Source organism: Eulemur rufifrons, chromosome 17 (genome assembly GCF_041146395.1).
Source record: "Eulemur rufifrons isolate Redbay chromosome 17, OSU_ERuf_1, whole genome shotgun sequence".
Lineage (NCBI taxonomy): Eukaryota > Metazoa > Chordata > Mammalia > Primates > Lemuridae > Eulemur > Eulemur rufifrons.
This window is the reverse complement of record NC_090999.1, coordinates 48,988,255-49,000,779: the sequence shown is the minus strand read 5'-3', so window position 1 is coordinate 49,000,779 and position 12,525 is coordinate 48,988,255. Positions and strand designations below refer to the sequence as shown.

At 36.0% G+C, this 12,525-nt stretch overlaps 1 protein-coding gene across 2 annotated transcripts in view; it reads left to right on the top strand.

Annotated features, from left to right (window-relative positions):
* The window catches only part of ANKRD31 (ankyrin repeat domain 31), a 106,413-nt gene that overhangs the window by 56,412 nt on the left and 37,476 nt on the right, over positions 1-12,525 (top strand). Inside the window, exons 13-16 of one of the 2 annotated variants that reach the window (XM_069492420.1) lie at positions 3,829-3,881; positions 4,800-6,318; positions 6,766-6,930; positions 12,214-12,351. In XM_069492420.1, coding sequence (XP_069348521.1) covers positions 3,829-3,881; positions 4,800-6,318; positions 6,766-6,930; positions 12,214-12,351 — 1,875 coding nt within the window. The remainder of the gene's footprint in view (positions 1-3,828; positions 3,882-4,799; positions 6,319-6,765; positions 6,931-12,213; positions 12,352-12,525) is intronic. The other variant, XM_069492421.1, reaches the window with a different exon arrangement.

Genomic DNA, 12,525 nt, shown 5'->3' with positions numbered 1-12,525 from the left:
ACCCCTCTTACCCTGCTCTACTTAGACTACCCTGTAGCACTTATCACCAAACACATTATATAGTTGACTTATTGTTTATTTTCTGTCTTCTTTGTCCAGAATATAAGCTCCATGAAGGAAAGGATCTTTGTTTTATCTACTGATGAATGCCAAAGTGTCTTGTACATACTAGGCATTCAACAAATATTTGTTTAACAAATAGTGTGTCAATCCTCTGAAACAAAAATAAAACAAATTCTTTCCATTCAAGAGATGCGTGTGTGCTTCATTCCCTTTTGTTAAACTACATTTTAAAAAAATTTTCCCCAATAGATATTTTTCCCCAGAGGCTTTTAAATATTATTATCTTTAACAACAGAAGCTTCTACCCTTGGAATTTCCCCTTGTGCACAGGAAAGTTTAGTCTGAGAATTCTTCTAAACATAAGGTGAGTGGGCCTCCCCACAAGTCCTTCACTTCTCTTCAGTCAGAACACAGCTTAGGCTGGCAGTAGAAACCCATCCTCTGCTAAAGCTCTGTGTCTCCCTGGGGACAAATAACACAGCTATGCCTGTTGTGTCAGTTCTTTGATACAACTGTAAATTGAGTTCTTTGGTGGCAAGCAATCAAGTTAAAGCAGAAAAGGGAGTTTCTTGGCAGGACAGTGAAAGAATTAAATGAAAAGCTGAAGATCTAGGCCTTGGAAAGGTCATGAATTAAAGCAGTTCCAGGGATCTAAGCTGCAGGAACCAGTGGATTCTCTTCAGAGAGCTGCTTATCTGGACAAGCGCTAGGCAGGCAAAACAATAGATGTTCACTAACCTACCTCCATTGGAATTTATCTGTTTTCTGTGGAGATTCACTCATTCATTCATTCATTCATTCAGGGTTGCTATGTGGCAAGCATTACATAATATTAGAGTCTGATGATACAAAATGAAGAAGAAACAGGGATAGCAAACAATTTAATGAAGAGTGTGATTTAAAAAAACTGCTCAGGCCATGTGAGAGTACATAAAAAAGGCACATAAACCAAGCTCCTTCATGCCCAAAAGGATAATAGGACACATGTTATGTATATATCATGGTTAATGATTGTCAACACAAACCCTTTGATAAATCTATTAGGAAAGATCTTTTCCTGATCTCAATGGTTTTAAATGAAATTTAAAGTACATTCCCTTCCCCAGCGGGGTTCTATTTAATATAAGTTAGTTCTTCCAATTGTTGTTGGGTGTGTCTGCTATTGAAAATTAGGTGCAATATAGCAATATGACTGTAACCAGTCATAAGACTGGTTTTTCTTTATGGCTGATGGATCCATTTTACTGTTTTATGACCACTTATGTTATGAATCATTTACCTGCTTAAGCAATATAATTGTTTGAATGCTACTGACTAGTAGCTAAGACTTGAATCAAAACACCCTACATTTATAATAAAGAGAGAGAACTTCATTGATAACTGAAGGCCACTAGGAGGCAATTAATTAATGGTTCCTTAGAGCAAAAGACTTTCTCTATAGCTACCAGATCACACCAGAAGATAAGAGAGACAGTAACTTGTTGCGGCCAGGTGTACAAAAGCTCATTGAGATAAATTATTAAAACAATCAAATTTTACATTTCAAACTGAATGAAAAATAGCAAATAAAGTATCCAGTTGGAGGCAACTGTATATTGTATATAAAAAGTATATATATTTTTAAATTTTTGCGTTGCTAATCTGCTTAATTGCTGCACTTCTCTATTTTAAATAATCATGGCATGCATTGTTTTGCTCTTCTGGGAATGCTTTCTCCAGCATTCTAGCCCTTTCTCAAAACCCAGAATCTCCCTGTTTGCCAATTGCCGCTTCAAACCTATACCTACCCAAGGGAATTTCTTTCGTAAAAAGGAATCCCAAACTTTTCTGCTTAGGACTTAGCTCCCATTCTTCCTTTGTAAAAGAATTTATGAAGCTGGGTTGCATTATCATGCTTCATCAGTTGGTTTAAATATTTCTTAAGTTTGAACTTTCAAATTCTATCACTAATTATTGACTACTTTTTAATATAAATGCAAAATTAGTTTACTTAAAGAATATCTGTATACTTATACAAACAATATTCATTTTTAAATTCTAGATGAAGAGCTTTTAATTATGGGAATAATGAATAAAGAACTTTCCTCATATAAAATATATTTCCTACTTTTCTATCTTAGAGTGAAATATATCTACTTTGGTGCAGGACAAGATTTCACTTATACTAACTTTATAGTCTTATAGGTTATAAAGCCTATAGGGTAAACTAATATCCCTAATTTTCTTACCTGTAAATTTGAGTTTATATAATATCTACTCATCTACCTATGGGATTTTTAGTGTGAGGATTGGAGTTAATATATTTAAAATAACCTTAACACAGTACCTGGTACATGATGGGAGCTCAGCGTGACAGAGGGGAAAAGAACACAACTACATCACCAAACTCACCACCTCAGATTTTTTTTTTTATCTCTGTGTTAAGTTGGTTATACCAGAGAATGTAAAGTCTTAAAGCTGAGAGGAAATAAAAGCCCTTTTCTTCCTTCCACATTCCCTTAGGAACCATGTCTGACAGAGTGGTTTCTGGAAAATATTGTTTTTCTAATGTTTTATTTAAGAACCAAAGTTTGGAAAAGGCACAGTATCCTTTATGATCTTAGAAAATGATAATAATAACAATAATGATGATGCACCGGGAACTCCTCTAAGCTCTTTACATGGATTATGTCATTTAATCTTCACAACAATTCTGTAAGGTTGGGATTATTATTAGCTTTCATTTACAGGCATTTTCTGGAGGGAGAAACATTAAGAAACTTACGCAGGGTCACCCAGTTGGTGAGCATATGAGTCAGGATTGAAACTCAGCAGTGAGTCTCCAGAGACTGTGCGCGTCACCCCTTTCCTTGATAGAAAGATATTCCGTGTGCCTTTCCTCACCTGTATGAAATGAGTGCATGAATGTCAGGCTTCATCATGCACATCATAATTTGATTACTGTCATGAAAATTATTCCCAAGAAATAACTTAAATTACTCTCCTTTCAAATTATATGCTTGTCAAAATAATTTATATTTCTAACTTATAATATATTTAAGGAAATTTGTATTCTTTATGTATCACTTCTAAGATGTTCATTCGTTTATTCTTTCCTCTATCAAATATTCATTGAATACCTCCTATGTGCAAACCACTATTTCTAGGTTTTTATCTTTTCAGGCCAAATGCATATATAGGTAACTATAATTCAACCCGCAGTATTTAAAGGAGGTAATGCAAGAGACACTAATGTACTTTCCTTTTATTATCAACTTAGGTTTTTTTTTTCATATCACCTTTTTTCCCCCTATGCATTCACAAGATGATTGGCCTTTTCCATGTGTATATGTTTCACTTTGAAGAGAATGAAGCATTTAAAGTAGGACCTTATTAAGCAGATGTATTAGGAGTTGATGATAATCTAATTAATTATGAAAGAATTTCTTGCCTTATAAAAGTATCTTACATACAGTTGCATAATCTACTGAATAAAGAGGATATACCTGGATATATCTTTCAGGAAAATAAAAAATACTGAGGTCAGTACCAATATTCGGTATTAGTTATCTTGTTAGGTCTGTTTTGCTTTTCATTTAGAGATGTTCTTAGCTCTCTTAAGATAATATTTGGTTTCTAATATGGAAATTATAAATTATAGAGATGTTATATGTGCCAATTTTATTATAAAATGTTTGCATAATTGACTTATTCCACTTGATTTTCTCATGGTGAAAGACTTGTGGGTTTTAGAAGTCTGGACTTGATTTTCTCTTTTTGTTACAGCTCAGAGGAATAGCACTAACCCACTAAACGTAGAAGATGTACACCAGTACAAGGTATATCTGTGTTTAGTAATGAACATTTTTATGGGGATGTAACTGCTGGTGGTTTTATAGATCATCAGAGGAAAAAGAAAGACTGCTGAAACATTAGTAACAGTGACTTCACATTTACTTCTAAGCGAATAATTACACGAGAACCAAAGAGTTCTGGTCCGTTAGTTTGAGAAGCAGTTGAGTAAATGTAGCTTATCTGGGCATACTAATGAATTGGTAGCCATTTCCTTTCTCCTCCTCTTCATGGAACCTGAGGTTTTTCAACCATGTCGAATTTCTTTTGGCCTAAACACAGTACAAGAGTCAAAGGTGTCAGTCCATCCCTTCAAAACATGGGAGGCTGTTAATCTTTATCTGGTGCTTGAGTTATGGTGAGAGGAAGCAATGTTCCTATTTTAATCCTAGCACCCCACAATAATCTTTCATGCCAATTTAGGATAGTATCTGTCTTCTTATATTTAAATCCCTTTTCCACTGACCTACCTGTAGTTCTCCCAGATACCAGAGGAAGAAACTCTCCTAATTCTAGGTCTAGTTTTATAACAATTGGGAGAAGAGAGTGTTTCTGAAGCATTTTCTTGTAAAGGAAACTTTGATCTAATTAGTTTAAAAGCCTATACAAATTAAGTAGATTAAATTTTTTATCATATTTAATAAGATTAGTGCAAAAAGGAATTAAAATGTACAATAGGAAATGAAGATTAGTATACATACTGAGTCTAAATCTATTATATTTGCTTTTCTTCTATTAGTCTACTTTTTTGAAATAACAGGTTAGATATATCCCTGTAAGTCCTGTGGTTAGGTAAAAATATAAAATTGAATGGAATAATAGTTTGATATATCAACAATGCAGATTGAATTGAGTATAGAACTGCAGCTGAAAATTAAAGCTAACTATATATTTTGTTTCTATAGAAACCAAAATTCAGTTCTAAAAATCGCATTTGGTTTGTTTGTAATGAAAATTCCGACAGACAGAAGCCAGAACATGTAAAAGTCAATGAAGGAAACAAAGAGGGTTTATTTATAAATAAAGAAGATGTATATGAACGTTACCAGAAAGATTCCAAAAACACAAAATTTTGTAAATCCAAGCATAAACAATCATCTGTTAACCAAATATACTCTACAGGACTCAGAAAAGGCAATCTCCATAACATCAAAGATCCCAGCACAAAGTTGTCTAAAGGTAAAGGAAGAAGAAACACACAACATAAAATGACTCAAGTAGATGATAGAGACAGCAATCCAAGAAGGGCACTAGCTGTCTCTTCTTCCAGAATAAACAGATTGTTTACTCGTCAACAGCATATTCTGCAAACCATTGATGACCTTCCAGAAGAGGCATGTGAACATTCCAGCCCAACTCTGTCAAGCCTGAAAAATGAATTAGATAACAATATTGAGGCTTGTTCAATTTCCAAAGAGAAACATATCCAGAGCATGGATTTATCGGATAGTCAAGAAGCACAGTTCTTGGAATTAGAATCTGTTGATCAAACTGAAGCTGTTTCTCTCTCAGGACTGTCATTACATAAAGAAATTAAGTTACCACTTGTTACTACAGATCAGCAGCCTCATACTCTCCAAGAACAACACAGTAGCCCTTATAAATCTCATGAAAACAGCAACTCAGTTGAAAAAAATGAGAGTCTTATTAATAAATGGGAAAATTCTTTCCTATCTTTTATAAAGGGAAGTCTTGATGATGATGATAGTGATTGCTCTATCTCTGAGAAGTCTGTAACATTTGAAAAGGTGATATGTTCCACAAATTACAAAAACCACTGTAATGATAAAGAGAATATAACAAATAGAGAAGAAATGGCTTTTCAACAATTTTCACCTTCTGAAGGCCATTTTTCACAGGAAAATGAGTTAAAAGCAGGCAGCCTAACCACACTTGCACAACAGGAAGCTGTTAATTTTTCTGATTCAAATAATGCAGTCATTTCTGAACAACATGTTACAAATTTTGAACAATGCATATGTGGAACTTCTTTTGATCACTCAAACAGCAATCCTAAGCAAACTTCCCTGGCTTGTATGAGAACACCTTCAACACCTGAGGTTTCAAAGTTGACTAGTCATATGGACCTAATCAAAACGCCTCAGGATTATAGCCCCAGAGCACCAACTCCTTTAATGAATCAAACAGATATATATATTGTGGAAAAGGTGACAAAGAAACAAGACACTAAAAGGAATTACATTGACAAAGGCCAGAAAACAAGTTCTTTAAATGGGCCTTTATCCACAGTTGCTGATTCTCAAGTAAAAGAAACAACTGAAGTTGCAAAAAGAAGACAAAATCTTCCAGAGAACAGGACCATACATAATACAGATTTTCATTCTACTGACAATATGAATAAAGAATTGACCAACGTCATACAACTTGGTCAAAGAGAAGAGAAGGAAACTTCTCACCAACCAGGTATTAGTAGTATTGCTCAATTTGTACACATTTCCTATAGACTTATTTATTTTTATAGACATTTTCAACTGAATTTCACTCAACCTGTGCCCAAACTGAGAAAAATGAGGATATGCTGGCCATGATTTGTGACGCTGCTAAGGCTAGTAGTTAAGTAATACTATTTACTTTGAAAGTCTAACCATTATTATCAAAGATGGTTGCTAAATTGATATTGATAGAAGTTAATAAACAGTATTTCTATTAATTTTTGTTTCTTTTTAATATAGTACTTATTTTTTTATCAGGAAACCTAACAACATTTAAAAGCTTCCATTCCCTTAAATAGTCCTGCTTATTTAGAGAACAGAAACTCTAAAAAAGTGTGAATGAATTTTCTTTTCTAGTCATATAACCAACCAATAAGGAGAACTACAACACTGATATTGTAAAATGTTTGTGTTTCAGTTGAGGAATTAACTAATATCAATGGAGATGAAAGTACTACAAGAAATTGTAAGGAGAAAAAAAAAACTGAGTCAGAAATTCACATGCCTACTAATACCCAAGAACACAAAAAAATTCGGAATTTCAGAAAAAGACAAAGTTTCTTGAAAGCTACCAACAACCAAGGTTTGTATTCCTGTAATTGTATAGGTAAAAGTTTACATACAATCAAGCCTAGCAAATCCACTCTACTCAGAGAATTTCTAAACTTTCAGATAAACTGCTTATTTTTTTAGGTACTTACTAAGTTATAAGATTATTTCAGAGATATTTGTTGTTAAGGCACCACTTGAGAATACATTAGTTTTCAGATGTATTCTTGCCTCCAGATGTATTTCTTGCCTATGACTTCTATTTTTTTATGTTAGAGGAGATAGGGTAAACAGCAGAGACAGCAGAAGTATTCAGTGGGGGTAACCGAGATAAATTATGCCAGATCCCTTAGATACTTCCATTCAGCCCTTTCAACATAAGGGAAATTAAAGAAGAATAGCCACTAGTTTCTTTGTGGTAGATGAATGAACTGTCTGTGTTTGGCAGTATGGACACGCTAACTATCCTTTGATAGTTCTTGCAGATAGTTGTGTGATGCACAAAAGGCAGGTCCACTTCAGGTTAAACAGTAAGCACAAAGAAGTTGATTATCTTTTAAGTTGATCTGTCTTTTAAGAGGTAGGAAGGACACTGGATTAGGCATTCTCTATGAATCTTCCCCTATTTTCCTCCTCTCATGTAAATTGTAGCCCTTCTTATACTTACTTCCTATGGTGGGTTGAATGATGGCCCCCAAAACATGTCCTTTCCTAATCCCTGGAACTTGTGAATATTATCTTGCACGGTAAAGGAGTGTCTAGAACCTTCTTTTGAAAAAGAATCTTTGCATATGTAATCAAGTTAAGGACCTTGAGATAAGGAGATCATTCTGGATTATCCAGGTGGCCCCTAAATCTAATATCTGTGTCCTTATAAGAAAGATAGGGAGATCTGAGACACAGGAGAAGAGAAGATGACATGAAGATAGAGGCAAAGGGGCAATGTAGCCACAAGCCAAGGAAGCCAAGGAATGCTGACAGCCATCAGAAGCTGGAAGAGGCAAGGAAGGATTCTCCCTTAGAGCTTCTGAGGGAGTGTAGCCCTTCTGACACTTGGATTTTGGACTTCTGGTCTCCAAATCATGAGAGAATACATTGTTTTAATCCTCCCAGTTTATGGTAATTTGTTACAGCTAGCCAGGAAACTATATACCTTCCTAGCAGCGCTTATTCATATTTAAATGAAACGTTTTGCATGTCTGTAACTCCACTAGACCTTAAGCCACTTGAGCAGAGAATTGAACTGCCCCAGAGGTAAGAACTGCAGATATTGACATCTATTCCCTAACAAAAAGGCTGGCTTAACTCCTGATCACCCAACAGTGAATTTGACCAGGCCCAGAATTCTGCTGCACTCCTCTCACCTTCCACAGATTTCCAATCAGGATTTTAGTTTCTTTCGTTTTAATACTAAAAGATAGCCAAAGATTAACAAGTATTTGCAGAAAGCCCCAAAGTAAACTAAACAGACCAAAGGAACTCAGAAGTAACAGAAACAACGCAAGAATCAGGAAATATCTAAAACTTAAAAAAAAAAAAAAAAGTATAGAAAAGAAGGAACGGAGAACAACACAGAAGTCTTAGATATTAAAAATATAGTAGGAGAAATTAAAAAAATATATAGATATCTATGGCAGGGTTAAAAGGTAAAGTTTTAGAAGTCTCTGACAAAGAATAAAAAAAGAAAAAGCTAGAAAATAGGAGAGAAAAGATAAGCATATTGGAAAATCATTCCAAGAAATCCAGGGAGAACAGTGAGCAGGAGAAGAAGTCATCAAAGAAATAATACAAGCAATGAAAAGACAGGAGTTTCCATATTGAAAGGCCCCACTAAGTGTCCAGTACAGTGAATAAGGCACCTCACTGTGAAATTTCAGAACAGGGGTAAAGGGAAGATCCTAAAAGCTTCCAGAGAGGAAAAAACTGGTTATATACAAGGGAACAGAAATCTGAGGGTTAATAACATTGTACTTATTGATAGTAACACCAGATTCCAAACTACAGTGGACTGGATGAAGAGGTTTAGTGTAAGCACTGTTTGCTTCCTTTTGAGTCTCTGCCAGATTTTAAGTTTTCAATTAAATACTGTAGAGAATTATCATGACACTAACATTGAGTTATTTTTGAGTTTTTGCTCCACAATGTTTATCACATGGCTACCTTCTTTGCTACAAACACCTCAGGAACAAGGTAAGAAGATCTCTACTATCCACAGTAAGAATTTATTGGGAGAGATTTTTGAGTTCAGCCTTGTAATCTGCAGGCCAACCGTCTTAGATATTTTATGACTTTCCAATATTTTCTCTGTGTGTGTGTGTGTGTGTGTGTGTGTGTGTGTGTGTCTGTGTCTGTGTGCCTTTAATTCTTCCAATAAAGAATTTCTGAGTGCCCATCTCTAAAGAGCAATATGTTTTTCCTGGGTGTCACCTGAGACTATCAGTCTTCCCTGTGATTCATGTAACCCAGGAATCTATTTTTTAGAGAATAATCCTCTAAGTATTTATCTCTTGCCCTGAAGAAATTATATGCATGGTTGGTGACATTTAGGAAATAGGGCAGGAAGGGTCCCAAAATTTAATGCAGTGGTTCTTAAACCTTAGTTTGCATCAGAATCACTTGAAAAACTTGTTAACACACAGATTGCCCTACCCTCAAAGGATCTGATTTAATAGTTGTATTAGTTGTCTCTGTTGCTACATAACAAATTACCACAAACTTACTAGTTTAAAAGAATACACATTTATTATCGCATAGTTTCTGCAGATCAGGAATTGGGCATGACTTAGCCGGGTCCTCTGACAGGAACTCTCCTAGGCTACAGTCAAAGTGTTGGCCAGGAGTGGGGTCTCATCTGAAGACTGGACTAAGGAAGGATCTACTTTCAGGCTTATGTGGTTGTTGGCAGAATTCAGTTCCTCGAGGCTAGTTGCACTAAGGGCCTTAGTTCCTAGCTGGCTATTGGCTGGTGGCCATCCTCAGTTTCTTGCTGCGTGGGCTTCTCTGCATGGCTGCTTGTCATCAAAGCATACAGACTGAAGGCAATAGATCAAGTCTGCTAGCAGGACAGAAAATATTATAATCTCTTACAACCTAATCAAGGAAGTAAAATACCCTCAGTGTTGAGGTATTCTATTGGTTAGAAGTAAGTTATTCAAGAAGAGGGGATTACACAAATCCATAAATACGAGAAGATGAGGATTATTAGGAGCCATTTTTGAGTCTGCCCTCCAGAGTGGGTTAGAGGTAGGCTGGAGAATTTGCAATTCTAACAAGTTTCCTCAGTGGTACTGATACTACAGATGTAATGAATATTCTCTTCTGTTTCATCACCGTACCTCTTTATTTTGCCTTGCCTCTCAATCTGAAGCTTCTCTGACACAGTTTCTATAGAAAATAAACCTTCAGATTCCTGGCTTTGGATTGGGGAACTGGGCTAAGGGGAGTCAATTCAGGAAGGGAAAGGAACTTGGAGTTCCAACTTTTCTATATATAAACTTTTTAGTCTGCCTGTTTCCAGCCCCATTCCACATACCTGCCTTCCATGGCACCTGGTGTCCCCAAGTGCTGAGTGCCTGGGTGCAAACTGGCTCTCTTTCTGTATCATTCTCTTTGCAGACACTTGGGTTGGAACATTCCCCACTTTGCCAAGTCGGTTCACTTCTTTCCGTTAGTGACTTTCCAGTTCCCCAAAATTTGTTGAAGTCTTTGTCCTCTATTGTTTCCTCTTCTCTTTTCTTTATATAGTACTTTTAGAATTCTTATTGTGAACTAAAATAAAATTTTAAGGCTCACTCCCCTCACCGGCTGACTGAATGGACCTCCTCGTGGCCAAAGGAATATCCTAAACCTAAATTGCCTGCCAGGAGGAGGGAGGTCAAACATGCCTCATCATGTCCCCTTCTTGGGGACATCCTTTGTAACCCATTAACAGCCTGAGGGTATGCAGGACAAACCTACAGGTCCTCAATTTACAAAAGAAATCTATGTCTGGTGACTTATCTCTGATAAATAGTTCCTTATGTTAAAACATTCCAAGCCTTTAGGCAAAGCTTCATGTCTTTAACCAATTACAAGCCAAAGAATCTTTAAACCCACCTATAGCCTGTAAGCTCCCCTCCCTCTTCAAGATGGCCCACCTTTCGGGCCAAACCAATGTATGCCTCCCACACATTGATTTTTGACTTTGCCTATAACCCCTGTCTCCCTGAAATGTATAAAACCAAACTGTAACCCAACCATAGCGAGTCCACTTGCTCAGGGCTTCTTGGGCGTGGCTCTGGGTCATGATCCTCAAATTTGGCTCAGAATAAATCTCTTTAAAATTACTTTACAGAGTTTGATTTTTTTTTCCCCATTAACAAGATACTATCATTTCAGCATGGTTTTAACAGGAAATGGAGGAAAAATATATAATCAGTCTATTACTTTTAGTTCCAACTTAAGTCTCTCTAATTTGCCTTGCAAATAAAAGATTAAATAAAAAAAAGAATCTTTGGACAATGATATTATACTACTTTTTTGTGAAAGAAAAATAAAAAAACTCAATAGGCCACAGATTGGTACTTAGTATCTGTGTGATTAGGAATATACCCATTGAGCTATAAAACCGCTGTAGAAAGAGGACTTTATGATACCACAGTTGATTTCAAGAAAAATTTTATACATTGCTAAACAACTACTGAGAGTGAGGTAAGTGTAGACCTGAAGCAAGTATGTTTTAAACCAATGTTTGATAGAGTGACTAATCAGCTGCTAGAATGAATGCAAGTACTGTGCTTGGATGCTGTCTAATTTCATCACAAGTTGTACTTTATAACAGTGGGTGGGTGCCGTGGCTCACGCCTGTAATCCTAGCACTCGGGGAGGCTGAGGCGGAAAGATCACTCGAGTTCAGGAGCTTGAGACCAGCCTGAGCAAGAGCTAGACCCTGTCTCTACTAAAAATAAAAAGAAATTAGCCAGACAACTAAAAATAGGAAAAAAAAAAATTAGCCGGGCATGGTAGCGCATGCCTATAGTCCCAGCTACCCAGGAGGCTGAGGCAGGAGGATTGCTTGAGCCCAGGAGTTTGAGGTTGCTGTGAGCTAGGCTGACGCCATGGCACTCTAGCCCAGGCAACAGAGCGAGACTCTGTCTCAAAAATAAATAAATAAATAAATAAATAAAACAATAACAGCAATAATATTAATTGATGTATGTTTCTGTATAGTGCATTCTACTTATGATATTTTGAGAAAGTTGTTGTGTTTTCTAAGATCTTTTATAGTAATCAGCACTTGGTAGAAAAGAGGCCTCTGTTTTGCTTGGCAAATTTACAGGAATGAAAACAGCGGGGATCAATAAGAGGAATGCCAGAGGGGAAAGCCGGCTTCATTTGGCTGCCAGAAGAGGAAATTTGTCTATGGTGAAAGGTCTAATAGAATCTGGAGCAAATGTGAATCTAAAAGATAATGCAGGTTTAGATCCTTTTAGTTTAATTGTCTCTATAATTTGAACTCATTGAAACTCACATTTCAACATCCCCTCCCAAATTTGACCTAGCTAGTATTTAACTGATAACTTTGAACAATCTTTTTAAAACTATATTATTATTTAGTTGAATAGTAAGATTTATCATTGCTAAAATAACT